A 12,546-nucleotide genomic window follows, 5' to 3' on the forward strand; every position below is an offset into this window, starting at 1 on the left:
AAGTAAAGCATACTTTATATTACATAAAGGATTTACTTGATGATATAAAAATAAAGTTGTATGTTGTATTTAATAGTATTTTGAGACTCAAACCCACAACCTCATACACCAAAGTCAACACAACTACCATAAGGCTAATTGCTTTCTCTTTAAGATTATATTTTCATGTTTATTGTTATTGCATATATTGTTTCATACATAAAAGCTCAAATGAGCGAGATGTTTATCATGCATCACATGCATGTCTTGTACCTTCCAATGCATCATATGCATGGGGGCACCTATTTAAAGGGTGAAAGAGAAGATCAAAAGGGGAGAGGTATGAGATATCAATCAAATTATGTATTACATAAGAGATACCATAAAAATAGGGAAAGAAGGGAAGAAGTTTAACATAAACGTGGAGCTCTAGCTTGGTGGTCGTGGTGGTCAACTCTCAACAAGAGGGAGGCGGTTCGAGCCTTATCTTCATCAAAATATTGAAGTGAAGATTGTAGTGGTCGACGATGAAGAAAGAGAAGAGCGATTACCTTGCAAGACAAAGTTCGGAGGTTCAACGACGTGCACAATCATTTTGTAACTCTTTTATGAAAATGATTATAAATTTCATACACTTTCTCATATATTATTTTATATCTTATCTTATATTCCTTAAAAATCCTAATTTGTCATATCTTATTGATCTCTATTTACTATATCTCTACTCTTTCGTCTCTTCCGTTCATAATCCCAGCGATTCCTTCCTTACTTTCACGATATCTCTTGTCTAAGCAACACTACGCTTCTAGGCAAGCCACGCCACGACAACGTCACAACCAACAATGAGTGAAGAGTTGTTATTCTATGTGGGTACATATAAATAGTGAAGGGCTAGAAAGAAAATTCATACAAGCTCATAATAGTGAATGGCCATCCACAATCATTCATTGCATATTTAGATGTATAAAAGGGGGCATTCACCCTAGTTTTCTCGAGGAGATCAACACCAATAATTGGTCGTAATCATAGCCTTTCTATTTTGACTCATTAGTTGTCTATTGCTCTCTTGTTGCTTCTCCTTTCTCTATCCTCATGCCTTGTCATTCATATCTCATCTTTGTTTTGAATTAGCATTAGATATTTGATGTATTTATAGGCTTTCTATTTTCAATCACTACTTGCTTCTTGCCATAAGCCATTGAAATGATATACAACTTCCATTGTGATCCCCACATGAGAAATGCTCACAATGCTCAATGACTACCATTAAAGATATTTCCTTGTGTCCATCCAAAATCATGAAGATGCCATACTCATGGGTACTGCGTGCTTTCAATTATCAAAGCTTCTCGACTAGTAGGGAATAATTGAGCAACAACATCATCTACCAAAATGTTATTGGTTATGGTGTGCTTGACTTCATCAACTCGATGTGTTGATGTGATGTATAAAGTTAATCATTATACCAAATTCACATGGACTTGTAACTAATTATGGTTTAGCAACAACCAAATGAACACATATATGTATGTATACAATTATGGTCTTATTCATGAAACCAAATTGTGGATTGCTCATTTCCATGCGATACTTGCATGGGCATGAGATTTGTGTTTGTCATCATATAACATTTCCTCAACATATTGCCTTAACATTGGGGGTTCCAAATGAATGTTGTCAATTGGTAAGAGTAGGCAGTAGAATCCTAGGAGGGGTGGGGCACATGTGTGGTTACATGAAGTTGAGCCAAGATGTGCGGTTTGCTACATTGGCCTCCATATTGTCCGATAGCACTATCAACGCATTTGTTTGTGTTCTGATTTATGTATGCATTTTGGACCTCCTACTCGAGCTTCCTTTACATTGCAAGTGAAAACACTCTTATCAAATCGTGATCCACAATAGCTGTATTATATTTTTCACTCCCATCAAAATAGATCTACTAAAGATATATAGACTCCCATTTAGCTGTATTAGAAAACTTATCACCATTTGAAATCATCTTCCAGATTCTGCAATATATTCAGTTAGACTACTCCTTTTGTTAGAAGGGCCTATTTGGAAGCAAACTAAACAGTTGTCCGTTTTGTAGCAATGATCCAACTTTGATTCTATTAGCGAATCAACATCATAAATTAATCGCATTTATGTTATACCAACAGAGACAAAATTTCAACCTACTACAGTAGAAAACGATCTAAAGCATATAACTTGACACACTTTGACAAGTAAATAAATTTGACACAAGTGGGAATTGGCCAAACCTTTTTTGCAGGTATTAATTACCTTTACCATAAAATTACAAAAGTATATACTTTTTCCATATATCAAAGAAAAAATTGAGGGTTTCCCTAACATATACCAGAATAGGGTACAAAGATGACACTCCAATGCAACATCCACAAAGATGACACTCCTAGCAGGCATTATACATGGCAAAAACATAGATGATTGTCATAGAAAAATGAGAGGTGCGCCCAATAGAGTTGGAGAAGAGGGTGGGGAAACAACTGACCCCGGAACATCCACAAGCCAGGCCCCTGGTCCAAGAGTTAGATCCTTAGATATGGCATCAAAACCACGGGCGCTTGTGGACGAAGAAGTACTCGCATCGGCCCGATACTGTGAAACAGCCCCCAAGAGGCTACGTTTCGCGAGACCTTGTGACGAGGCATCATCATCATCACTCACAACTGCATTGGAATGTCCCCCTCTAAATACCCCATGCGGACTACTACTAATACTCCCTCTAAAAGCTTCGCTTTGATGATTCCATGGCCGATAGCGACGTGTGTGAAACAAGTGATGGACAGCGGTGGCGTCAAAAATGGGCAGCACCACGAGGATGCACACGGCCGTGCCAATGATGAGTAGCAAGGACATGAAGCCAAGGAAAGAAAATGCCTCATGGGCAGCCTTTCCTGGCCGGCTCACCACACTTGACACCCCGAGGAAACCAACGTGAATTGGAAGTAAAATGACGAACATCGATACCAACCAGTAGACCCGGGCACGGAGCTTCCGGTTGATTATATTCCGGAGGAGCTGAAACCCGAACCATGTGAAATAAGGCATAAATATGATGAAGAATAGAGCCAGTGGGAGTATGCTTAAGAGTGGATAGGTGCATAGTTCTACCTCTACATTTGCTCCGTCCAATACCACCTTCTCATACGAACTCGTGAAGTATGAGGGCAACTTGGCCACACCAAAAACGCTTCCTTCACCATTGCTTATCATGGCCACTATGACTTGCAAGACGAATATTGGTAAGCCGCATAAACACATGAGTGCTAAAACCCTAACATTGATATGTTTCCTTGAGCCTTCTTGCAAGGCCCCATGAACCAAGAACAAAACAATGAGGAGCAAACCGGGTTCCATGAGCCCAAGAGACCATACCACATGGGCCTTGCAGAGATTAACTTGGGAAGAAACCTCTAACACTCGATCCTTTTCTCTTGACCATGGAAGACAGAGAGCTTCACCTAGGTTCCATAGGATGAAGAAGCAAACGAGGACCATCCGAGCTATCCATGGCGAATCAAAGTCATGCAGTAGAGGCTCTCTCAATTTGTTGATTCGGAAGTGAAACAATAGGATGTAAACAATGGAGAAAGCTCCGAAAAGGCAAGAGAGTAATACTAGTACAAGGGTCCCTATGCCGAGTACATCGGTCGCGGCGCTCGAATCGGGCATTAGCAGGTTCAGCTAATGTCTAGCATGGTTTTTCTAGCATCCCCAAATGACGACTAATCTTCGTGGTCAGATATTCTTTCTCTCTGATTGGCTACCTTTTCCCGTGATCTCTCATAAGAGAGGAAACCTTTGAAGGCGACAGTTTTCTCGTCAGGATTGGGTTCTCGAGAAACCCTTCTCGTGTTGTTATCTTCAAATTTTCAAATAGCTTCTCAACAAATCTCTCTGAGAAACATTCATTTAGGAAACCCTTTTTCTTCTTGGATAGCTTCCACCTCCTGTGGAAGATATTGTCTCAGAAAACCCTAGCCTTTCTCTCGACTATCTTCTCTCTGAAAACCTTCCCTATTTGGCTAATTTCTCAAAAACTTTTCTTCTTGGGTAGCTTCCACCTCTTGTGGAAGTTACTGTCTCAGAAAACCCTAGCCTTCTCAGACAATCTTCTCTCTGAAAACCTTCCCTATTTGGCTAATTTCTCAAAAAACCTCCCCTTTTTGGGTTACCTTCTCGGAAACCTTCATTCCTCAGGCTACCCATCTTCAGAAACTTTCACTCCTCGAGAAATTCCCCTTTCCAACAATCTTCTTCTTCTTCTCGAGAAATCTCAGACTAATTTTCTCAGAGCACAAAGAAAATCAAAGCAAAAGAACGACTTTCGTTTGCCTTCTTTTCTCAGATCTCTCATCCAAGCCGAACAGATTTTGATGAGAAGGAAGAAACAAGAACCAAACACCTGTATATGTATATACGTAGGAATCCTTGCTGTCCCCGCCGCCCTGCGAGGAATCCTACTGTTTACTTTTATGCTGGAGAGAGATGCTGTGGAGACTTCCTGATGTAAGCCCTAAAAAAAGAAAACGATATCAAAGGAACAGAAACAGTGATTTCCGGAAACGCTCTAACAATCACATGCTCTGCTCTATTCCGATCTGTTCCGCTCTCCTCTACTCTGTTCTGCTCTGTTCTGGACTCTGCTCTGTTCTTAACCCTGCTCTGTTCTAGACCCTGCTCTGTTTTGGACCCTGCTCTGTTCTAGACCCTGCTCTGTTTTGGACCCTGCTCTGTTCTAGACCCTGCTCTGTTCTAGACCCTGCTATGTTTTGGACTCTGCTCTGTTCTTGACTCTGCTCTGTTCTGGACTCTGCTCTATTCTGGAACCTGCTCTGTTCTGGGCCCTGCTCTGTTCTGGACTCTGCTCTGCTCTCTTCCTTCAGAGATGTTTCTGCAGGATAGGGCAAAAATCAGGGTGAAAACTAGGGCAAAAAGAAGAAGAAGAAGAAAGAGGATAGAATTAAAACACAAAAACAGGGATTGAATAGAGTGAGAGAGAGCAGAGACAGGGGAGGGGGGATGAAGGTGGGGACAGTTATTGGTTGAAGACAGGCTGTCACCAGCTCAACACAATCAGATTGCATTGCAAAACTCTCTCTCTCTCTCTCTCATCTATGTGAGCATCTTCTTCCTTTCGTTGGTGAGCTCGCCTTGTCCGCCCGCCCGCCCATCCCTGCCGGCCGATATACATATACAGATCTTGGTGTCTGCCCAGACACGCAACTTATATGGCTCTCCACGCATGTATGGATATGGGCATGACCTCACGAGCTTGGCCGGACATATGTCACCCCGCCGCCCATCCTTTTGGCCAAACAAGTTGCATCACTACTCTAGCTTCGACCCTCTTGGCCAAGATCCAAACCTTTTCGTAATCAAGATTCGAGAGATAGATAGATAGATAGATTATATTATATTATCATCTTCAGAGGTCAAATATGAGATGCCCAAATAGAGAGAGAGAGAGACTTATATGGCTCTCCACGCGTGTATGGATATGGGCATGACCTCACGAGCTTGGTTGGACATATGTTACACCCCCCCCCCCCCCAAAAAAAAAAAATTTATTTTGGCCAAACAAGTTGCATCACTACCCTGGCTTTTGACCCTCTTGCCCGAGATCCAAGCCTTTCCCTAATCAAGATTCAAGATTCGAGAGATAGATAGATATATTATATTATCGTCTTCAGAGGTCAAATATGAGATGCCCAAATAGATAGATAGATAGAGAGAGAGAGAGAGAGAGAGAGAGAGAGAGAGAGAGAGAGAGAGAGATGCTAGATGGATGTAGTTCATGAGGTTGGTAAGGTTGCCCAATGGAGACCAGGAGGTCATGGATTCAACCCTTACATTCCATGGTGGCATCTAGTGAATTAAGAGATATGTTTGAAGTAATAGAGAAGTGAGAAAACCGGGTTTCCAACCCAATATGTCGTGCTAGTAGTGTAGCAACTTACCACTAGGGCAAACTAATTATGAAGAGAGAGAGAGAGAGAGAGAGATTAGTAGTAGTAATATTGGAATTTTCTTCGCAATTTTCTTTATTGGAGCAAGTAGAAATTCTTTCCTCATTGGAGTGTTCGTTTTGTCCTGCTAGCAATTCAACATGTTCCATACTCCATTGGGACACCCATTGTAAGTAACGTTTTTCACGCACATGTTAATATACTTAAGTTTTTTTACCAAAGAGAGAGGGAGGGGGGTGTAATCCAAGTAGTCCAACTTGGCTGGAAACCAAACACAATCTGCAATGCCAGGTCACACCCATCACGGCCTTGGCTAGGGTTTATGAATTTTTGGAATGATGAAACTTCAATAATGGTCCGACTTATGTTTTCACATTTACAATATCCTAATAACCTCAATAACAATATCATGTTTAGAATGGTCTAACCACTGTGAATTTTTGTCTTAACATCTTTAGTGATTGCACGCCTACATAACCTCGTCTTCATGCCTACCATAACCTCATCTTCTTGCCATTTCTAGCACCTGAATTGTTCCAACCTCATTGACACTTACAAGGGAAATTTGAGGTCAGACTATGTTCAACTTATTGGCCATTTTGATGTTAATGTTGCCAACCTTTTTTGCTCATTGGTAATTGACCATCTTTGCTTTTGTCGAGACTACATTGTATAAAACATGGCAAAGTTGTAACCAAAGCATATTTTCAAAATGAGTTTCAATCTATAACCCCTTCATCACTAGAGACTAGAAAATGGAAAGTTTTAATGCTACTTTGAACTACCGTAATCAATAGATATATCACGTCAATTGTGGGCCATTACATACTCGACAATGCCTACTTGTCAAATGATAATTTTGTTGCATGTTTACAATATTCGTGCTATAAGATAAAAGCAATGAATATGGCAAATTGGGATAGCTTCCGTCTAATCAAAGTTTTCTCATTGAATAGGAGTTTGTGGATGCCCTTTCAAGCATCAAAGAGTTGATTTTGTAAAAACTACATTTCAAAGTTAATTTTGAGGTATGTTATACAATCTTAGTACCAACAACAAATCATGAAATTGAAAAGGACCCTCTAAGTTAAAATTACATATTCATTCGTCAAAAATTCAGTTTAAAAGGCATGGGAAGTTTATATATATTTATGAATTAATGGCAAGCACGGCGTCACAAGGTGTAATCTAAAGCTTGGGCTTTGCCAATCAATAAGATTTTCGAAAATCAAAAAAATCTTGGAAGTATGTACAAGCAACATAACACAAGTCTGCTAGTTTACTAAGAACTTAAATGAAACAAGCTCAATGATCCCATTATGTTTATAATGACGTGACAAATATTTATGCAATCTAATTTACGCTATAGAGTCTCATCTCAGTGTCTTAAGAAGGCCATGTGCATGCATCCATAATATGTAAAATTCGTGTTCATCTAGCATAACATTCGTTTCCCTACGTTGGAAAACGAATGTGAATGTTATTCAAACATTCTTGTGTTTTTTTTTTGTTTTTCCCCCATTTTTTAGGCTTATTTACCTCATAATAAATAGTTAATCCAAAAGTATGGTATTTATCATTCTTTGATGGTGTTTTTCTTGCGCAAATGCGAAATGCACATATGGTTCATACTATGCATGCATCTGTGTGTAGCTCTAGAACTACACCAAATGGGGGTGTAATTGAATAGTTTTTTTAAAGGCCCATACTTCCAGGTGAAAATTAGTCATGATTTCCCAATGTGTCAAAATAACTAGATGTTTATGGAGAATGAATCTCGAATTGTCTAGTGCCTCCTCTCTAAACATGCAATCTATTATCTTGAGAAGCTTAGACCAAGTTTGAGACATTATTTTAATGCCCATATTTTAGTATGAAAATTAGTTGTGTTTTCTTTTCTTAATTCAATTCATATGTTTTCTTTATGAACACGATTTAGAAAGGAAAGCAAAACTCAATCCACTAATGTATTATATGTATTGATCGTCCACTTATAAAAATAATCACGTGTGCCTTGTTCAACAATCTTGCACGTGATATATCCTACAATAATTCAATCACTACATGCTTAACACTTGTTCCCCTCTCTTACTATATGTTACTTACAAATTTACCAGAAATGTTAAGAATTAGAAGCATAACTTTGTTCTATAAACGTAATGGCATGTCAACTTTATTTTAGTCTCTATACATTTGAGTTTTCGATAATGTTTAGTATATATGAAACACTTTTCTTGTGTTGGTGTTGGTGTTTGTATGCTAGTTATGCTATCATACGATTGTTTTACTTTCGAGATGTCATATCAAAGTTCCTTTTTCCTACAAGATTAGTATATTTCATTAAAGTTAAATTTTTTTATTGGATGTAACAACCTCGTGGGAACAAAAAGCCTTTAGTACATGAGAAGCAAATTGTCCATTATAGCATTCTTCCAAGCCAAACGAGATGTGAATGTTGATATTGGACATACGCTAACTTTTCAAGATGGAAAAGTATGCTATAATCTTGACCACACATTGGCGTGTAAAATGTTTGGGTGGTCCAAATAACACAACACTAGCCCAACACAAAGCAACCATACAATAAACCTTCATATCTTTGGATATATTTCTAACCCTCCTCAACCTCAAAAGTTGAATGCATGTCTCGACGCCCAAGTCATAGAGAAGATGAAGAGATTATTCAATGCGAACAATGAGATTTTCACCAAATGATATAATGATGATATAATCCTTCCACGTAAAGGAAGTGTTAACCTCTATATGTTGTGTTACCACATATATCCCATTGAATCACTTGTGTGTGAATAGAAGTCATCCAATAACTAATCATCTATATATGTATGTATGTACATATTGGAAGGTTGTAATAATTAGCATTAGTTAGAACTTGATAAGCATATAGGTTACAAAAAAATTGAATTGAAACATGAATATGTATCACCATTTCATTTACAGCTATATTATTAATTAGTTAATCACTTGAACAACCAAAATTACATCCAATGATACAAAATAAAACATTGACCATGAATGTGCATTGGTTTCTTCGATTATTGACTACCTCATGATTATTATCAATTTATTATTATCGAAATATGCAATCCATTATGTCATTCCTAAAAAAGTTGTGTTATTTAGATGGTTGTTGACACATTATGCCATTGTTGTGAAGTCATCGATGCCATTGTGACAATTGTGGTTCTCCCATTGAATCGGTTTACCATGCTTTATGGATATGTCCTATTGCTAGAGCAGTTTGGAAAAGAATGTTGAGAATGTTATATCCACTTTATGGTAGGCAGGTGTACACATGGGGGTTTGTGAGATGGGGAAGATTGGCTAAAGAAATTCATAACTATGAAAAGGAGTACGGTGATTTTCTTCTCCTCTGCAATAGAAGACATGTATTGGAGGTCTCTAATACTACAAGAGTTAGTTGTTTGGGAGAGGATATGGTTTGGTCTACGATATCTTCTCTAGTAGTTTGGGTATTGTGGAAAGTTAGATGTAAATGTGTATTTCAAAAAGCTAAACAAAATGCGGTTGAGTTAGTCAAAGAGGTATGGTTAATGCTCTTATATACTTTAAGAGGTCAATATGATGCAATAACTGGTGAGCCTGAGGTTGTGATTCGTAAACAACAATAGTTTCGAGAAATTTGGGAAAACGCCGAGGTCTTCACCTCTTTTGGAAAAAGAATAAAGTGGAGATATGCTCCACCGAGATGGCTTTTTCAGCATCTTTCAGCATGTAGCCTTGTATGAATTCGTTGTAGCCTTTCAACATCTTTCCATTAATACCAAGGTGAACCTTCTTAAAAAAGAAAAAAAAAAGAAAAAGAAAAATGCAAGCCATGAAAAATGTATTGATCTCGTAATTTACTTCATATGTCATATCATTCTTAGGAGTCATTGGTGGATAATAATGACAACATTCTCTAATAATCTTCTACTGTCAATGAAATCACAATGGCACACTTTTAGAACACCTTTCACGGGTTAAGTGAAGCCACACAAAAACAAAATTTCACATTTTCCTTGTAAATTGATAATGGAATCAAATTGAGATATCCAAATTGTCATACAAGAATTTCATAACATCTTTCATCTAACCATAATCCATTTTCCAACTAATACAATATTGATTGTAAGGTAGTGTCAATTGTCATCGTTTAATTGGTCATGCAAGTTGTTCACTTGTTGCTTTGACTGTGCTTTCTTGGATGTTTTCACCCATTTTACATGACTTGTGTCACACAACATCAATATCTTATAACTTCATATTCCATTAGTTCAAGTGAAAATTGACGTGACATGGTTCATGCAAACATTGTAGATAAGCTCAAGGACCTTCGTAGTAAAAGATGACACTGTTGATATGGACAACGAAGCACATTATCTATTTCTGACAAGGATGACTGACGATGGTGTCGAGGGCAGAAGCATAATTTCATGAGGGGATCCGGAGAGTAGTGTCATTATGTTTTTTCTATGTACAGGGCTTCGGTGGTCTATTGGATGGGGAAAATAAAACAGATTCTTGTTTGATAAGGATGAGTCATGAGGTTGGCGGGGGTTGAAGCATACTTCATGATGGGAGAGTAGACGCATTTTCTTTTCTTTTTTTTGTTTTATGAGTGTTGATGGTGTGGATTTGGAAGCTTTTTCTTGAGGGTCAACGACAATACAGGTTTTGAAGCTTGGAGATTTTTAATGGTTTTAAGACACAACAACTCAAGCCAAATGTGTTGCTTTCATCGGAAGACATTGCTTGACTTCAGACATTGGAATTAGTTGGTGGCCATTTGGAATGCAATCATGATAAAATGGACTTGTTTTTACATGTTGGAGATTGTTTTTTCCTTTACATGTGGTCTCCTAGCTTGCCGTAGCAAAGGCTTGTGGAAGTGTAGAAGCTATTGACAAGGGAAAACTGGATATGGCTCTTGTGGATAATGATATAATGGTATTGGGCAATGCTTCGATGGACATGTATGACAAAGGTGGTAGGTTTGCAACAACCAAGGAAGTGCTTGACAACATGGACAGGGTCACAAAGCACTCGATTCATTTGAACAAATACAAAGCATGGGCATTTCTCTGATTTGGATAAAAGACAAAATGATAGTATTGCCACACATATGGATTCTACATTGTTATTACAAATTTCTTTTCAGAAGCTTTGAAGTTGTATTCTAGTTTTTCAATGAGTAGATTGTAAGATGATCTAGCAGTTCCCCCCCCCCTTTGTTGGTTGTTCTCCGTTGTAAGTTGGGATGTATATAGATCCATCTCCTTAGCCTCTTTAGGGAAAGATCTATGGTTGCCCATTGAATTTTACAAGAGGGCTTTAGGAAGTATCTTGGCTTTCTTTCCACATACTTTGTATGTTGTAGCAAACTTGGTTTTCTTATCTAATGGAAGGATATTCTTTTTTGGAAAAAAAAAAGCATTGTAGATAAGGTTGATTATTTTCCATTAACCACATTTGGTGGGAATGCATGCTTCGTGATAGTGCATACATGATTTGTTTTGAGAGTTGACCTTTTTATTAAATCCTCAAGTGATGTAGAGTGACCTCTTACTTGAATAATTTTACCATCATTCGCAAAGCATTTTGATAAAGCAACCGTTTTTTATGCATTTATTTGAAGGCTACTTAAGTCTCTTATAAAGCAAATTTCCTAAGATGCTCTTGAGCCATATCCTCAAATCAACATTCAATTTAATGGAAAATATTCGTTGTGCCACGTGACTTGATGGTCATTGTTTGAGTGGAGAATCATACCACAATATTTGCAAAATCTAACTTCTTTTGGGTACACATACTTTGCATATAAGGCCAACAAAGTGTCTATTTTTGGGAAGGGGACATATTTTCTCTACTTTGACCATCCTCATTCCCTTTTCTCTTGATGCCCCATTTCCAAGGCTCGTTCCTTTTCATCTCGATGTCTCACCACTTAATTTGGTTGGTACATCATTTAGTTACTCAGACATAATTACATTCATCAACAAAATAATACTTCCAAGTTCCTCATACATAGATTTAGTAGCTTTGTTTATACATTTATACTTATACAGGTCCTTCAAGGATTACAAAAAGACACATCCACCCCATGTTATACTAGCTTCTAATGACTTCCTAGTACTTGTGCATTTTCATACTTAATAGACGTAACAAAATCATCTAAATATAATAGAAAAACTTGTTCTAAGAGTACACAAGTACTAGTGTTTGTGGATATCAATGTGAAGGTGCCTATTACTATCTTGTTGAAATTTTGCTAACACCACATGCAATCATGTTATGCATTTACATGTGCATTAGAAGTTCATAATCATTAGGAGGGCTATATAGAGATAGGCGTAGTAATCAACACAACGACCTAATACAAACAAGTTAGACCTAATTAGGATGTGTTTGGCTTAAGGGTGGTCAATTGGGATGAGAGTTATGTTGTAACTCGTAGCCTTTCAACTTGTTTAGCGAATGAGCTTGCTTGCAAGGGATAAACTCCATATGGTAAGAGTATAGTATTAATAAAATTAACGACAAATTGTAGTAT

At 37.9% G+C, this 12,546-nt stretch overlaps 1 protein-coding gene across 1 annotated transcript; it reads right to left on the reverse strand.

The window, feature by feature from the left end:
• Positions 1 to 2,227: 2,227 nt before the first annotated feature.
• On the reverse strand, positions 2,228 to 4,919 carry LOC147866068 (uncharacterized). The gene is made up of 2 exons (XM_087316435.1): positions 4,164 to 4,919; positions 2,228 to 4,046 (listed from the first exon to the last, which is right to left on the reverse strand). The coding sequence occupies exon 2, from the start codon at positions 3,676 to 3,678 to the stop codon at positions 2,434 to 2,436; it is 1,245 nt and encodes a 414-aa protein (XP_087172561.1). The 5' UTR covers positions 3,679 to 4,046; positions 4,164 to 4,919; the 3' UTR covers positions 2,228 to 2,433.
• Between the last annotated feature and the right edge of the window lie 7,627 nt (positions 4,920 to 12,546).

The sequence above is a fragment of the Azolla caroliniana genome, unplaced genomic scaffold, assembly GCF_043228905.1.
Source record: "Azolla caroliniana isolate FFs.n. ecotype wild unplaced genomic scaffold, voAzoCaro1.0.p SCAF_3, whole genome shotgun sequence".
NCBI classification, from domain to species: Eukaryota; Viridiplantae; Streptophyta; class Polypodiopsida; order Salviniales; family Salviniaceae; genus Azolla; species Azolla caroliniana.